Source organism: Manis pentadactyla, chromosome 1, assembly GCF_030020395.1.
Source record: "Manis pentadactyla isolate mManPen7 chromosome 1, mManPen7.hap1, whole genome shotgun sequence".
Taxonomy (NCBI): domain Eukaryota; kingdom Metazoa; phylum Chordata; class Mammalia; order Pholidota; family Manidae; genus Manis; species Manis pentadactyla.
In genome coordinates, this window is record NC_080019.1 from 151,937,545 (window position 1) to 151,955,789 (window position 18,245).

Consider the following 18,245-nt stretch of genomic DNA (forward strand, 5'->3'; position numbering starts at 1 on the left):
CATGAATAGAGATACCACTGGAAATGATGAAATAGTGCTGCAAAGATAGGCACTGTTAATGACTTTTGTAACTATTTAAATGATGATGATTTATAACATAAGCTCTTGAGAGTATAGTGATATTTCCTTTCATTCAAGATAGGCCATAAATTCCAGTTATAAAATAAGTCCTGGGGATATAATGTACAGCATGGTGACTACAGTTAATAAAACTGTAATGTGTATTTGAAAGTTACTAAGAGTAGAACTTAAAATTTCTCATCACAAGAAAAAAACTTGTAACTGTGTGATGGATGTTAACTAGATTTATTGTCGTTACCATTTGGCAATATATACATATATCAAAGCATTGTGTTTACATCTGAAATTAACATAATTTTATGTCAATTATACATTAATTTTTTAAAAGATAAACATGAAAACACATTTACTTACAGAGAATCTCTTGATGCCTAAATATAATTTAGCATCAGCTCATGGATCTTTATGAGATAGACACAAGAATGAAAAAGACTAAAATTCAAATGCCACCTGGAAATTAAGGAACCATTCCAAATTTGTCCACATGTCTTTTAATAAAAGGACAGCAAAATCAAATAGAATGTGATCTTATTCTCGAGGCTAATGGAATTATATAGGATGAAATATGTAGGTGGAGGGTTGGACTTGATCAAATCTAAATTTCCTTCCATTTCCAAGATTATATGATTGAAATTTTTTGAACTTACCTAAGTATTTTGGATAAAAATATTCCTGGAAAGAAAGAAAGAAAAGAAAAAAAATGTATCTTAGCAAACCTAAATTTCACTATAGAGTTAAAACTTAATTTTTTAATGTGTTTAATAATAAAGATGCAAACAAATTACATATAACTGTCATTTCCATATTAAATTATAACATTTTTTCTATAGCAAAATATACCCGAGGTAGGTAAATAATAATGTTAAACAATAAAATGTTTAGGCTTAAAGCAATATTGATCAATAAAATCATGTTTCAAAGTTTCTAAATTGAAAACAGGTTCTATTAAAGATGTTAAATGTAACTATATATGCCCTTTTATAAATTCTTTAATATTTCTATAATGATTAGATGCCCATTTGACACATTTCATGTCATGCTGATTACACATACCAGATTTAACACTGAATAACAGTGACATAATTTGATGTGAATTAAAGTGAACATTTATCTTTTAGCATCTAATGTGCATGCGATACCTTACTTATAAGTTGGTTAGATACCAAAAGTTTGTCTATAAATCAGTAATTTGGACGAAGGATTGCACTTTACCAGAGTGAGAAAAATGTTAACAATTATTCCTGATGGTAATGTTCCTAGCCTGGTTCCCAAAAACCTTTTAAATCTAATGTGTAACATTGATACACAGAACACCTCACAAGAAACCAGTGTTTCTACCCAAAAACACACTCAAGTACAGAACATAACATCATCCAGAACAGAGTCAAAACCTTCATCCTTTCTCCTTTCATTTATAATTTTACAGAACACAAATTTATACACTAAAGATAGAAATACATAAATTCTAACCCAGGGATTATTGATGGTAACAACAGTTATCTACCAGTTTATAAGGATGGGATCTCCATATGGGTGTTGTCTTTCTTCTACAGATTTGTTCTTTTGTAGCCAGGAAAATAAGCAACAGTGAATGGGTTAAAAAGGAGATGATGTGACAGTGAAAGGAATATATTAGGGACAGTGAGGAGGTAAACAATAGGATGGAGATCGGGAATAAGGTATTAGGGACATGAACAGGAAGAGGTTGTAGCAGCACTAATACATGTTTTTTCTTTTCTTTCATTACTCTCATCTTTTCCTTATTCTCTCTCATCTTTCTCTTTTGTGAATGACACTAATGTCCAAATGAGAAGAGGAGTGAAAGCACATACATGAATTTCCCTTCTTCACTATTTTCCATCCTCTCCATTATGCTCTTCTACCTCACTCCCCATTTTGCTACTCAGAGGTTAGGCTGTAAGAACATTTCTAAATTGTTAGAAATATATACCCAAGTACTTATGGGTGGCCTAATAATATGATATCTCGAGTAAGCAGGCTTGTCTTAAAATTTCCAGTAAAGCAAAACAAAAATTAGATAGAGCAGGTCGCATTGCAAATAGATAATAAAAGAATGGTAGACTGTTGATAACTGTTGAAGCAGTGGCAGCGGGGTGAGGTGTATATTGGGATTAATTATATTGTTTTCTCTACTTTGGTATGTATTTTAAATTTCAATAATAAAAAGGAATGTGTGTATATATGTATGTATTTATGTGTGTGTGTGTGTGTGTGTGTGTGTGTGTGTGTGCATGCACATTTATCCTTCACAACAAGAGTACTCTTCTATATTGTGTGTAATAAAATATTTTTGTCTTAGCAAAGGCAAGACAAGGTTACAGGACTCACCTCAGGGAACGTATCTGCAGTAACCCTGAAAGTTATCAGATTTGAATTCTCAAGGTCATCTTCATCTGAATTCTTAGAGACACTGTTTATACTCCTACTTCCCACGGAACATATTAGAAAAAAACATCCTTCCCTAGGAAAATTGGGAAACTAAAGATAAGGTCTAGGGGTCCCAAATTTCTGTGTTATATTTAGGGGTCTTTGTGATTAAACTAACTTGGAAAAAGTGTACCCTAAAGATATAAATTCTAACCTAGGGATTATTGATGATACAATGTGGGCCCAGGAAACTTCCCAAGGATTTACAGAATAGATTAAAGTATAGTTGGGGAACACAGTACTGTAATAATACTTCAGTAAATATTCACTGAGTACCTATTATGTAAGTTCTGGATTAGTGGGTCTTATTTTCTAAAGCCTCGTTAGAGATGCTGAAACAGAGATTTGACAGAACACAGTGATCACAATGCAAAATCACACACACATACATGCACACACACACTCTATACTTGAGAAACCTTCCCCACCCACCCACCCACCAAATACTACCAAAATCTAGGAGAAAGTATTTACAATCCATAAGGGCAATACTATTTTCAAACCATAAGGGCAAGGCTATGGGTGAATTATCAGAAATGTTCTGGATGATGTTACGTTCTGTTCAGAGCACATAGCTTTTAGCAATGGTATCTTCCTAAAAAGCCCACTTCTCTTTGGAGGGAATCTCCTAAAATGCTTCAATAGTTACATGTGGAAGGTCATGTACACAACAGTAACTTTAAAAAGGAACACAAGGGAATGTAGACTCAATATTCAGTCTGTAATAGTATGTCTAAGTATGCTAACTTAAAAGTGGTCATGAATTCTTACTGTTTCAGGGTTATTCTCAAAGATCTCCCTGGCTTCTTCTTTATTGCATAGTTCTTCAATGCATTCTCTTTCAAGATTACCCTCTTTGGTTTCTTCAAACATGGAATTTGCACGACGTTTCCTAACCAGGACTTGTGAAGCATGTTGCTTTGCCAAAACTGAAGGAAAAAGTAAGTTTATGTGAATAAATCTTCCATTTTGCCATCTAAAATATATTATTTTATTAAACAATGAGAATCAAAATCTGCCTGCCTGTGAATAGTATGACATTTAAAATCAGCATGGTTGAACGGAAAAAGAGAAATGCAGATACATAAGCACTTCAGTTAACAACTCAAAGAGCAGGTTTGGTGTGCAGCTATAGAACCTGTATAATAATCTACACAAATTATCCAAGTTCATCTTGAGGTCAAACACAGCAGATGATATTTAATGTTTACCTTATTATGACTACATTGGATAAAACATCATGTTGAAATGACTATACCAAAAGTTATAGCCACACCGTCTTTAAAGCTAGAGTAATAAACTTTCTCAGTTATAATGGAAAATTTGCATGATCTCTTGGAGATAGAGAATTCGGGAGTACAGACCAATCAGCTATTTGGAATATACTTGATAGGCTAAAACACTTCATTATTCATACAACCAGGAAAATAAAAATCCACAGAAAGAGGAAGACCTTATGCAAAGCACAAAATACAAAAGAGAAAAAAAAAGGTAACATTGATTACATAACTAATTTAAACAGCTGAACAACAATACCATTAAAAAGTTAGACATCAAGCAACAAATACTTGAGGACAATACTTGCTTCATGTAGAATAGAAAAAATTACATCCAGTATTTATAAGCAACTCTTGCAAACTAAAAGTAAATAAAACAAGACAACCAATAACAGGAATGTGTGCAAGATTAAATACAAAATAAAAATAAAACATTTTAAAAAATAAACAAAATCATATAAAGGTAAAATAAACAAATTATGTAAACATCACTACAGAGAAAAATTTTAATGACCAACAAACATGTGAAAAGATGTTCAATACAAACTTTTAATTCTATTTTTGCCTAATAGATTTGCAAACATTTAAAAGAGTGAAGTAATGTTACTTTATTTCTCTTACTTACCAAAATGGAAGTTTAAATGTGATGACTAACTAACTAAATGAAGAATTTGGGTTATATTCTTAATCCTATTTCTTACCAAATTTATCACTGCTCATTAAGATCAAGATTAAATTGAGGCCATGTGGGACTAGAAGATGCTATTCTGTGAGCAGGCTACTTGCCAAGCATATTATTGACTGCTAAATGACAGCCTCATCAACTGTGAAAGAGTCTGACATGGTCAGTTATATCATTTATTTAAAGTAGTTTTAAGCATACTACTTTAAAATAAATATAGCAAAAACTTGGCTCTTCTGAAATTCAAAGCAAATATGTGAGTCTTTCTGGGGAAAACAAGAACATCTTTCTTTGAAAGATGAATACACTGACTCAATAACAAAGAAAACAAGGTTCAATGCACTTAGAAAACAAGCCATAATCATCACTCCTTGGTATTTCTTCCTTACAGAATACTATTATATTTTGGAATTCAGAACTAGTATTGATATTTAAAAATATCTTTCTTCCATGAAGGCCCCCACTGCAGGACACAGAGCAGGCATAATAATACATCTTATATGTATGTTTGTGAAGAGCTCTCAACTGTAAAGAGAGAACAAAGGTGGTGGTTTAAAGGCATGCTCACATAAGTTTATAAAAGTAGAAGGAAACATAATAACCTCCATTATTCCAGAGATGATGAAACTCAGGTAAGGAGCAGCAGAATACTTGCCCTAAATTGTAATTTACTTTAATTTATAATAAACAGCAAAATTAGGGCTTAGTTCACAGGCACCACAACATTCTGATGGGCAACCATCCATTACTATTTGCAGCTTCTCAGAAATCAAGCAAAGGTTTCATTGCCTCTCACTGATTAAACGAATCTTAAAAGGAAAATCGTCACACCTCTGACCTGAAAGATAATAAAGCTAACAATCAAAAACTAATTTTGTCTAAATTTGAATTTTTATGTTTTATTTCACCTAAATTCAACTCAATAGTGTTCTAGAGCGGCACTTAATAATTTTCAACGTGCATATTTATTGTTTCATTTGATTCTCATATTTTAAAAAATGAAATAAACTAGGAGATAGAATTATCATCCCCATTTTCACTGAGCTGCCTGAAGAAATTGAAGCTGTGAGAGAATACATGATTTGCCCAAGATCATAGAGCTAAGAAACGGTGTTAATGGGACAGGAGTTTAAACATGCCCAACCTCCTAATCCAATGCTCTTTCTTCTGTGTGTTCTACCACTCAGATGCCCACAATGTACTTGATTTAAAAAAAAGAAAGTATATGGTTGTGGAGTGGACAGCAAATTTACTCTCTTTCATAAAATAAACCTATTCATCTAACACAGCGTGCTTTAGAAGGAGTCTATGATTCCATGTCAAAAAGATGTAAACATGACATTATAGATACAAATTAAGAACCACAGGACTGTAGGATGAGACAAATATGTGCTTTACCAGCTGGCTCAAAGTCTAACTGCCCAAAAATATAACACCCTGCTGGATTACAAGACTATGTAAAAATATTCATTATTTATCACAATAACCTAAACACTTGCTGCTTCTGCATTATCTCCTTTAATCCTAATTACAACTGTGCTAAGTAGATAGTAATTTTCCCACTTTATACACGAACAAGTGAAAACTCATGGAAGTTGAGTTAATTTTACCAAGTTCACAGTGCTGAGAAGAAAGCCAAGCCTGCCTCCCAAACCTGTTGTTTTTTTGCATTACCACACTGTCTTTTATCATTTATTTCCCTTCTTGGGATTAAGAAGTTTTTCAAGGAAGTCTTTGTTATAACCCAGCTTATGTTGCTTGAAAAGTGCTACATTCAGATTCAAAATTTTAGGTTATAATGTTTAGTTTTGAGTCTTTCAAGATTAGAAGTATGACTGAATCTGCTTGAATTTTTAAATCATCTGAGTCATCCCTTCTTCAAAGTAGTGACCACAGCAAGTTGAACAATTATAACCATTATTTAAATATTCACTGAAATTCTCTTTGGGAACTGTGTTCACAGCCTTGATATGGTCCCTTCACTGTTTTCTTTGGGGGCAAATATTTTTTTTAAGCATTAAATTTGACTGTTTTATCTCCAAAAACGTTGTTACCAGTACTTCATAAAAGCACCTATAATAAAGATAGTGAGGTCAGCATTTCTTTGGCTCACAGGAGAACTTCCCAGTGTGCAATTTAGTCAAGGGGAGGTCCTTTCTTCAGGCCCCTTTCTCACTTAGGCGGCCGAGCTTGCTACCATCTGCTCAGGGGGATGAGGACCACAGATCTGCAGGCTGCCCAGAGCTGATCAGTCAGATGAGGGTGAGGCAGATGAAGGAGGTCCAAGCTTTGGGTCAGCTCATCCTCTGAATTTCTTCTGTTCTGCTCTCTCGTCCTTTGCAAAGGTGGTTCTCACATTCCTCCCTCCAAAAGCTCATCTCTTTTTTTAGTCCTGCTTTGTTTCTCTCCTTCCCTGGGCCCATCTTTTCTGGCATGCCAAGAATGAAAAACTGCCCCTAAAAGAATGTGCTAGAGAAGGGAAACTCTGGCTAGCATTTGAGTTTGCAGAGCTTTTGAATCTTTGTTTCTGCTTCCATGTGGGGCAGGGGCAGGGGCAGGGGCAGGGAAAATGGCTTTCAATGTACAAACAGAACAACTAAATAATATTTTGAGATATAATTGTGCCTCATGTGTCTCAATTGTTGAAGTGGCATGCTTTCTTTATTAGAGCCTGAGAAAAATAGAATTACATGTAATATAGAAAAACCTTTAGTTAATAATGATGGGAAAACATATGCCCAGATATTACAAATTTTATTTAAAATAATCATATATTAATCAACTGTAAAATCTTTCACTTTTAATAAAGATTTCTAGCACAGGTTTCTAATTGAGGAGGGATATTTAAAAATGTAAAGGCTGCAAGAACTACGAAAAACCAGAAGATAATTTTTAATTAGGCATTTATCAATCCATATAAGTAATACAAGTAATACTTGTATTAGCTTTTAGAAAGAAATGCTATCTGTATGTGTGTTACACTTCACTTTTTATAATTTTTTTTAAGAGCTATTACATTTGCCTTCCTCTAAGTTCACATTTAGTTTTATACTCAGGACTATGCTACTGAGTGAATGATTCTTCTCATATTATGTAAGAGAGTTAGAAAAAATGTTAGAGAAAGTATTCTTTCAAGATGCACTGTGCCTCCCTTCTTCAAGAGGGCTGAGCAATAAATAAAGTCCAAGATCCTAAGAGACAGGTGTGATAAGTATTTAAATCTTGGAAAGAAAAAGAGGAAATAATCTGTGAATTATATATTTTATTTATGAAGGTGAATCCTAAAACATTTGGATTAAAAGGGATGAGGGCTGGCACTTACTTAGAAGTCGGGAAGCCACAGGCAGTATTAAAAAATGTGACCACTGACCCTCATTCTGGAACAGATCAATGAATGAGTGGGGAAACAATGTCTGAACACTCAGCAACTATTCAGTGGTAAAACAGACCTATCCTTACTCTAGGATTTAATTACAACTTTAATTTACAGTCCCTAGACTAAGACCAAAAAAAAGAACAAATCAAACACTTTGCCTTTTAATCTTGCTCCCCCAGATTAAAACCTTTGATATAGCTATAGACAAAGTGATACCTTTTATTCTTTCCAAAACAGCAAATATTTCTAGGCAAAAGACAACAGGCAGTTATTACCCAGAAAAATAATTATTGAACTACAATGACCATTTCTTTTATTTGACTTGTTTGCTCTTGGTGAGTGAGAAATTACAGTACCTCTTTTGAAAGGACTCTAAATTCAGATTTTGGCAAGGGATGAAGAGGGATTTTCTATAGCCTTCTCTTTTCCTCTCCAGACCACTACATTGCAAGCTGGCTATCCTTCCCGAGGCGAGGCTACAGCGGGAGGTCTCTGATGACGTGCAGCAGGATATTCAGGCTTTCAGCTTTCCTTGCTTTTTTAATCTCCTCCACACTAGGACACCAAAACACCATCTGATTTTAACGTCATGTACCAAGAGGTTATAACACAGGAAAAGTTTTGTTTTTGTTCTATTTGACCTGTTTTTCTTTAGAATGTCATCAATTAATATTATTGGTTCACTGGCCTGTGTCTGTATTTATGTGGAAAAGCAACAGGCATACTGTTCCTGGACATTTTCAAAGGAGGCAATGAAAGAGTTGGCCTAATTCTGCACTATCCCACTTTTTGCAATATCTCCCATATCTCCCCAGTAAGTAAATCTGATGTGTGCTTAGAAGCTTCTGAAGACACTAGATCTCAATGGCTTCATTTTGAACTCTTAGGATCTTTTGTTTTAAGTGCTAATGTGGAAATATGATTATTTGGGCTATCAGTACAGCATTGAGTAGGTGTGTACAATTTAATACAACTTCTACCAGCCTCTCAGAATTCCCTGTTGACTTTCTAAAAAGCCGTAAGATACAGTATAAATGACAATGGAATAAAATGATAAAATACTAAGGAAAGGAGATAAAATGATTGGGATATGGAGTCAGGAAAAAAAGAAAAAATAAAACAAATAATAAGGAAAGGTGCATTTGACATGTTGCATTTAACACTGAGTTAACATAACATTAACTCAGGCCCACCTAAAAAAAAATAGCCACCAACAAAGTTAAAAGGACTATCTCTCTTCTTATACCATATACAAAAATAAATTCTAAATGGATTAAAGACCTAAATATAAGACCTGAAACCACAAAACAACTAAAAGAAAACATAGGCAGGAATCTCTTGGACATCAGCCTTAGTTAAACGTTTTTGTATCTGTCTCCTCAGGAAAGGGAAACAAAAGCAAAAATAAACAATTGGGACTACATCAAACTAAAAAGCTTTTGCACAGTGAAGGAAACCTTCAACAAAATGAAAAGGCAACTTACTGAACAGGAGAAGATATTTGCAAATGATATATCCAACAAGGGATTAGTATCCAAAATATATAAAGAACTCAAATAACTCAACACCAAATAAATAAATAAATAAATAAATAAATAAACAAACCCGCAAATAATACAATTTAAAAGTGGGCAGAGACCTTGAACTTATATTTTCCCCAAGAAGACATACAGATAGCTAGTAGACACATGAAAAGATGCTCAACAAAAGCACTAATTCAGAAGGATTTATGCACTGCAATGTTTATTGCAACATTATTTACATTACAAGATAGGGAAGCAACCTAAGTGTCCATCAAGAGATGAATGGATGAGATGTGGTATATATACAATGGAATATTACTCAGTCATAAAAAGGAATGAAATCTTGCCACTTGTGATAATGTGGATGGACCTGGAAGGTATTACACTAAGTGAAATAAGTCAGACAGAAAAGACAAATACACATAATTTCACTTATATGAGGAATCTAAAAAAACAAAACCAGTAAATAAGCAAACCAACCAAACCAGAAACAGACACATAGGTACAGAAAACAAACTGGTGGTTGCCAGAGGGAAGGGAGGTGATGGGATTAAGATATATGAACTTCCAGTTATAAAATAAATAAGTCATGGGGATAAAAAAGTAAAACAAAGGGAAAATAGTCAATAATATTGTAATAAAACTTTGCATGACAAATACCATCTATACCATGGTGAGCATTTTGTAATATACATAAATTTGAGTCACAATGTCATATATCCTAAACTAATAAACTATTGGATGTCAACTATACTTCAACTGAAAGAAAAAAACCACCTCTCCCATTCCTTTGTAAATAAAGTAATAAAATAAGCATCTGTGTTCTACTTGACAAGGCATTATGGACTGAATGTGTCCCCCCAAATTCATATGCAAGTTCGTATGTTCAAGTGGTTATCCGCAGTTTCACTATATTTGGAGATGTGACAAACGGGTATTTCTTGAAGACAAAAAATACTTCAAGAAATTGACAATATGATTGTCAATATAAAAAGGTTAAAAGATAAAGTTAAGAAAATCTCAAATATAGAGTAAACTGAGACAAAAGACGTAAGAGTTAAAGTCACAAAGGATCAATTCTAGAGGAGTTCTAGAAAGAAAACAGAAGATATAGAGGAAGAAAATTATATAATAATTTTATTATCATATAAGTAAAAATATTATATTATCGTATAAGTACAGGTGGAAATTTTCCAGAGCTAATGAGAGACACACTAGTCTTCATATAAAGAGGATCTCTACTGAGTGTCAAATCAAATGAGTGAAAAGAAAGCAAATTTAGACATAGTATGATACAATTTTAAAACATCTAGCACCAATGAAGCTTCTGATACTAAGAAAAAGCTTATCAATCATAAAATCATATTAATTATACTACTTCATTCATAATAGCAAAGCAGTTGAAGTCTGCCAATCTCCCTCTTCCATTTACAGAAGATAAAAGGCCATGATTTTAGCCTTTAAATAAAACCTGAAGACTGCTCCCTTTAGATAGGTGAGATATTGCTTGGGAAGAACCAATGTGTGGAATGGGCATGGCAAAGAAAATCAGAGCTTCCATTACTCCAAACCTCCTCTCAGTTACACTGTGGGAGATAGAGGATAAAGCAACTAGAAATAACTACTTTCAAACTCAAATGCCCTCCTCACCTTGGCAACTGCCCCCACCAAATTCCAACACAGGGACATGGGAGGCCATGTATGCCAGATGGTAAGAGATGGAAAATGGAAGATTTACACAAACCACATTGGACTTAACATGGTTGAAAAACAAACTCTTATTTTTCTAGGCTGCTAAGATTTGGTAATTAATTTGAAAATTTTGGGATTAAAGTTTTATACTTTATAGCATATCTTACCCTAATATAATATTATAAAAAATTTAATGACTATAACAAAGGTTATTCAGTAATGTGCTAATGTGGTCCATCAATCAGAGGGCACAAATGAAAGCAAAAAAAGAAAAATACACATAGATAAGACAAGAGTACTTCAGTTTATTACTTGAAAAAATAAACAATAAAGCAAAGGAGTATAACAAAGAAGGCCCAAATGTATATAATATAATAGAGAACAGCAATCAAGAAAATAAGAACTTTCTCAATTATCCTTTAATATAAATGGGGAAATAAAGTTCCTAGAAAGCTTTATCACACATCAACCCATGATTCCAACCAAAGGAGGAGCAAAATCTTATGAAGTATCCAAACGCTGGGGGAGCCTTTGGAAAGATCACCTGGGATGGTGGTAGATAAATGATACAAGAAAGTCTTCCAAACAGGAGGGCTTGTGCATGAAAGGACCAGAGGGGAGAAAGGGCAAAGAATGACCCTTTTGGGGAAGAGGGGCAGGAAACACAGTTGGATGAAAAACTCCAGAAACCTCTAGATCATGAGCCTTGTGTGTCAGGTTCAGATTTCAGAAACAGAAGTTACAGACAGGAATCAGCAGCCGATGCCTCCTATTGACCTTTTAGAAGCAAACTGCCCTGTTTGGGGAAGGCCATATAGTGAGAATGGTGAGAGGCCTCAGGAGCTGAGGGTCTGCACCTACAGCTACCAGAAACTGAATTCTGCCAATAATCAGTGAGCTTGAAGAGGACCCTGAGCTTCAGATGAGATCTCAGCTCTGGTGCACCCCTTGATTTTAGCCTTGTGAAATCCTAAGCAGGTCCCTGGACTTGTGCCTGGACTTCTGGCCCATTAAACTATGAAATAATAAGTTGTGCTGTTTTAAGATGCTAAGTTTGTGGTAATCTGTTACAAAACAATAGGAAAAAATACAGAAAGGCATATATAATTTTGAGTCAGGCTGAATATATTAATATTGCTGATTTCATTTCATGTGCTTTAGGACCACCAGCTTCAACTCTTAATAGCTGGCTTGAGTGGCTAATGCCATCCTAGATAAAACTTTGGCATATACTATGTAACACTGAAAAGCCAGACATTCTTTAGTACAATATGAAGAAATAATTCCTTTTGGCCTTCAGTGGGGTCTGAAAATCTGACCACAGAGCACCTGGTTGCCGTGTGATCTGAACATCTCATTGTGAACTGGATGCTGTATGTCCCATCTGGCAATAAATTTAGTTGTGACATGTTCAAATGGTATAAATGGTTGGGCCTAAAGACATAACTAAGGGGCCAGTGCAGGTTGCTCACCCTCGTGACTTCTTGCCCTCTCTCAAGCTCCCTTTATGGCTTCGTGAGGAAAGGCCTATGACCAACCTACCAAAGACAAAAATCTCTGGTTTACAAATATCTCTGTGTGGTTTACCAACACGATACAGAAGTAAACCTGCAGTTAAATTGTAGCCAGAAACAAATGAACTGCAGCCTCTCTCAGTGGTGATCCTGTAGAGCAGTGGAGAAACAAAACCCTCCCAGCGAGAAGGCACAGGAGCAGTGTTTCTCACTGTCTACTTTGCTTAGAATGAGAAATTATCTGAGCTTCGGAACTAGTCTACCTTCTGAATAGTTATAAATGGCCTGTCCAGTTTTCCAGAGACTTATAAAGAGCTAGACCTCAGGCCCAAGGACAAGAGAGTCTGGACAAGAATTGGCTCAGAACTGAGAATATCTGTGTTCCAGGTGAATGTGCACAAAATAGGCCTACTCTAGAAAAGTTCCTAATAATAAGAGAGGGCAGAATGACCCATATAAGGATTGTCAGTGTGTTTCTTCTCAAGGCAATCTGGGGCAGGGGTCACAAACTCAAAAAGTGTTAGAGAGGTACCCTAAACAAGGGACAGGAACTGGTGAAAGACAATAGGGGATGCTTGGAATTGTGGCAGACTGGGGAGGGTATAGTCTCTCTAAAGAAGGCAGCTCTTAATCAGTTCTAACTTAATCTTACCATGTTGGAAGAAGACCCAGTATTGCCAGATCTTCCTTTGTTTTTTAAGGGAAGTAATGAAACCAAATTTTGAAAGAGAATTTTCTGATTTTTAAAGTGCCATGAAAGCCAAACATATAAAGTCTGTTGGTACATATGACTTCCAGGCTGAGGGTCTGTATCACTCAGAGTGTTCAATATTCATTAATGTTTGTTCAATACTCAGAAAAAAAGCAGCCATGGTGGCAAGGGCTACATATTGACTTAGCTATGTAGACTTTCCTTCACTAAGGCCCACCAGCCTCTCGCTACTAAAGAAAACAACAAAAACCACATTTGTCAGCAGAATTGCTATTCTTTCACCTGTTAGAAATTGGACATATTGCAAAATCCAATCTGATTCCTGGGGGGTTCTTTTATCATGGAGAAGCTGTGGTTTGTACTCAGGTAGAAACATTTTTTCTGCATTTGGATTTCATTCTTCTATCAGCACCAGTATTGGTATGCTCATTCAGTGCTTTATTCTAAGTCCACAACTTTACCTCTAAGGGAATAATTTCACAATTAAGGAAGTAAGTCAATGAGATGACTATTATGGTTTTCATTGGTCTTACTGTATAACCTAATACCTGGAAGGAACTAACCTTATGGATTGACAGAATGATCAGTTATTGAGGACTCAGTCACTGCCTTCTGGGACACAGTGCTCTCTTCAAAAAAATGTGGTGGGTTTTCTGTACCAGCAATCATCAACATATGATGCTTTTTTTCCTAAAGTTTAAATACACAGGTCAGGAATGAAGGTAGGAAGGGAGGTACTTGTCATGATATGATGCTTAATGACTGTTACAGGTTGAGTTGTGACCCCTACATAGATGGTGAAATCCTAATCCCTCAGTACTTGTAAATATGACCTTATTCAGAAATAGGGGCTTTATAGATGATCAAGTTAATACAAGGTCATAGGGTGAGCTCTAATCTAATGATTAACATCCATATCAAAAGGGAAAATTTGGAACAAAGACAGACATTTAGAGAGGGAAGATGATGTGAAGACATAGGGAGAATGCCACCTATAAGCCAAGAAATGTCTGAGGCTACCAGACGCTAGGAGAGGCTTGGAATGGATTCTCATTCACAGCCCTCAGATGGAACCAACCCTGCTGACACCTTGACTTCAGTGTTCCAGTCTCCTGACCTATGGCACAATGAATTTTGATTTTTAAGCCACCCAGTTTGTGGTGCACTGTTACGGCAGCACTAGGAAACCAATTCAATGACCTATTCTGAATTTTTTTGCTTTCTTTCCTTAAAACGGGGTTCTGCTCATGTAGAAATTGGGAAACCGAAAAGGATTGCATTCACTGTAGAACACAACATACTTTCCGCTGAATCTGAAGCTGAGATTGCTATGTAGCCATTTTGGTTCTTTATTCCTATTGAAAAATTTTAAAACGGATTATGCTGGAATGAAAATAATCAAGGCAAAATAGTGTTGTTGCCACATATAAATTAGGATTAGAAGGAGAGTTCCTCTTTCAGGATGACTATTATACATAGTAGAAACTGTAAAAGAAGAGATGGATACATCCATCCATGGGTAGGAACACAGGGCTCTGATTCTTACTGAATAGGTGTGGTTCATTTCATTGAGCAGACAAAAAGCCAAACAAGAGAATCTGCCTGAGAGTAAGAGGCACATGAGCAGGGTAGGAGAAGGAGGTTATAGATCCAGCTATAGTGTATAACCAGGAGAGACAGGCAAGTCCTAAAGCCAGTGCCTGTATTCATTTGTCTTTTTTTAAAATGATTTTTTGGCATATAGGATGTGTTGGTACACTACAATGTATCATTTCATCCATAAAGCATAGCACAGTGACATGGGGTTGTGACAGAGTTAGAGGAGGCACAGACACCACCCAGTGACACTAAACGAGGAAATGGTAGGCTCGCGCCTTCATCTCTGGGTGTGGTGACTAGGATCTCCTGAGGAGGAGTCCCCTTTGCTATATATTAGTTACTTGCATTGTATTTGAAATGTTTTCAAATGCTGTTTACAGAAAGAAGAGCATGTATAAGCCAATAATTAGAAAATGTAGGTTTCCCTTGTTTCGGCTTCCTTCCCAGCATGCATTCCTTTGTGGGAGCTGTCCTGGCACTGTATCTAATTCTAGTGAGTCACAAGTTCAGACATTAGCTAAATCAAAATGATCAGACTCTTCTAAGAATTTCAGTCCTGAGCAGGGACACACAGGAATGGAAGGCAGTTAGAATGGAGTCATCTGATGGCAGTTTCTCACATAGCAAGCACATGAGTTCCCTTTATACATATCCCCTAAATGCTCAAGTCCTTAGCTTCCCTAAGCCTGGTTATTCAGCATGCCATTCAGTAGCCTTCCAGTAAATACACTCAGCTCTTTTTTTCTTCCTTGTTTTCTTTCTTGCTTTAGTTAGCAAGAGTTCATTACTGTTGCTTTTTTTAACCAAAGAATATTCATATATATATGGGCCTCACATATTTTTCTTACAATATTTTGAAAGTTTAAATATGCATATAGATCATTTAGCTATAAAAAGGAAACTGAACTTGGTAAAGAGAAAAGGTCCAGTAAGAAATGAATTATTGTTTGTATCCTAGCATAGAATTAACGGCAAGATAATATGGAGGAGGGTTTTGTTGTTGTATGTACCAGATGCATGTCTTTACATCTCTCAGCACCAACCCCAACTCAACCCTCATCTTGAGAAAATCTGTCCATCAGTGCAACATTACAAAGGTAATATAAGAAAAGCAAAGATAAAGTGAAAGGGACAGTTAGAGAAGGGACAAAGAAAGTGAAAATATAAGTCAGTGATGTAAAGGGTAGACTGCATCCACCCAGAGTGGAAGTCTGGATCAGGCCTACTTAAGACAGCCAAAGAGGACATCTGCTTTCTCCTATTTCTCTTCACCACAGTCCTTAGTGGGAAATGACAAAACATGTAGGAGGTATATATTTTAAATCTCTCTCACACAACTGTATACACACACACATATATATATACATACACATCTACATATATGTATGTTTGTATAAATATATATAAAATCATACACACATATGTACATAAATATGTGTTTGTATAAATACATATAAAAATGTCTAAAAAATCAGCTAATGTTTCTGAACAATTTCTTTTTTGTTAAAATGAAGAAGTTGAACTGGATGATTTCTAACAACTCTCTCAAAACCAAAACTGTGATTTGTAAACTGTTTTCTTTAAATAATAACTATATTTCTATGGACTAAACTACAAATTATAAATATAATATCTAGAGTTCCAGTTTTTCTCAAATTTAAAATTTTAGGTACTATATGTGTCTCAGTTTCTTCATTAGTAAATCAGAGATGATTTTTAATCCAATTAAACTAACATGCTTTTTAAAATAAAGGCATAATAAAGTGATCTGCTCTTTGTATAAAGCCACCTGTTCTTTGGGAGATATATTTGCTGAATTAATTTATCTACTCTATCAGAGTCTATATATAACAAGTGTTTCTCTGCATATATGGTTTGATTACCTGTGTATAATACACACACACACACACACACACACACACACATCATTTTTAACTGCCTAGATTCAATGAAAATGTAACAATCTCTACAAGAAGAGTTTAGCAAATTCCTGTGTGACAAGCAATCAGTGTGACAAACCACTTTGCCTCTTCTCTCTAAAACACTGGTTAGCAGGCAAACATTTGATTGTCTTAATAAAATGTACAGGCAATGAATTAATGCATGTGCTGCACATACAGTCTTAATTACTGGGGTTTGCATGTTGAAGTTCTGCTGTTGTACTTCTTTAATACAAGATCAACAAATAATGTTTTAGCCTTTAAATTAGAATTTTAAAATACTTCATTCATCCTGGTCGGTAACTAATAAATACTAATGGAATATTTATAAATCTCTATTTAATTCTGATATTACTGTCTTTGAAATTTTCACACTGGAGCTTTATGCAGTCTGAAAATTATTTGAAATTCAGAGTTTCTCTCTCCCATGCCATTTCCCAAGAATAAAACATAGCAGGAGTAAGCATTTTTAATTAGTGAATATGTTTAAACTTTAGAAATAGAATTAACCTACAACTAAAAGGTATTAAATATCTTGATATTCCTTATATATTTTTCAGAGAAAACTCAATATCCTGCCTCTAATCCAGGCATGGGAACATAAAGAACTGGAAATACAAATATAAAGTATAAAGAATTCATGCCACAACCTCAAATCAGTGGCACTCAGTGTCAAAAATCCTCAGTAAAAAATGACCTGAGACATACAATATTTAACAGTTCTTCTGATTTCAAGGTTAGAAAATGACATCTACCTATTGCTATGCAAACCCGCAGTCAATCCTAAAACAATTCGTTTGTCAATGTTGAGATAAGCAAGCCAAGCTCAAAGTCCAGAAATTGCAAAATTTGCAATGGAATATGCTCATCTCTGCCCTCTGACGGGGAACGTAAGCTCTTGGGAGCAAAGGTGTAAGTGTTCTAATTCCTTCATTGTTGTTTAGTGTCACCCAGGTTCTTGAATATGTGCCGTAGGCAACACTTGATCCCCAGAGTAGGGCATATATTGGCCTTGCCCCACCATTACACTGCTCGCTAGATCGACAGCTGCTTCCATCAGCCGGGTGGTTATCGGGGCTTACTGGAAACTTTCTGGGAGGCTGAAGCCCTAGAAAACAAAGTCCTACCGAAAGGCCACTGATGGGAAAAACAGAAGACAAGACGCTGTTGATTACTCACAGTTTGCCTCTGAGACGGGAAGCACTAGGGCGAGGCATGCCAGCAGCGCCCCGCAGCGCCCACCCAAGACCCTCATCCCCAAGCGGGCAGAGTTGCGGGCGGGACCGTGGCGCGGTGCGCAGGGAACCTGAGCCCGGGCGCCGCTGCCTGAGAACTACGGCGCAGCGGCCCCGCCAGTAAGCGCGCGCCCGCGGAAGGGCCGGAGCGGGGCGGAGGGGACCG

At 35.8% G+C, this 18,245-nt stretch overlaps 1 protein-coding gene across 1 annotated transcript in view; it reads right to left on the bottom strand.

Annotated features, from left to right (window-relative positions):
• PROS1 (protein S) overlaps positions 1-18,245 on the bottom strand; it is a 63,903-nt gene extending 45,658 nt beyond the window's left edge. The window contains exons 1-3 of the mRNA XM_036899027.2: positions 18,024-18,245; positions 3,301-3,458; positions 729-753 (exon numbers count right to left, since the gene is read on the bottom strand). Of these exons, the coding sequence (XP_036754922.2) occupies positions 729-753; positions 3,301-3,458; positions 18,024-18,099 (259 nt within the window). The 5' untranslated portion in view covers positions 18,100-18,245. The remainder of the gene's footprint in view (positions 1-728; positions 754-3,300; positions 3,459-18,023) is intronic.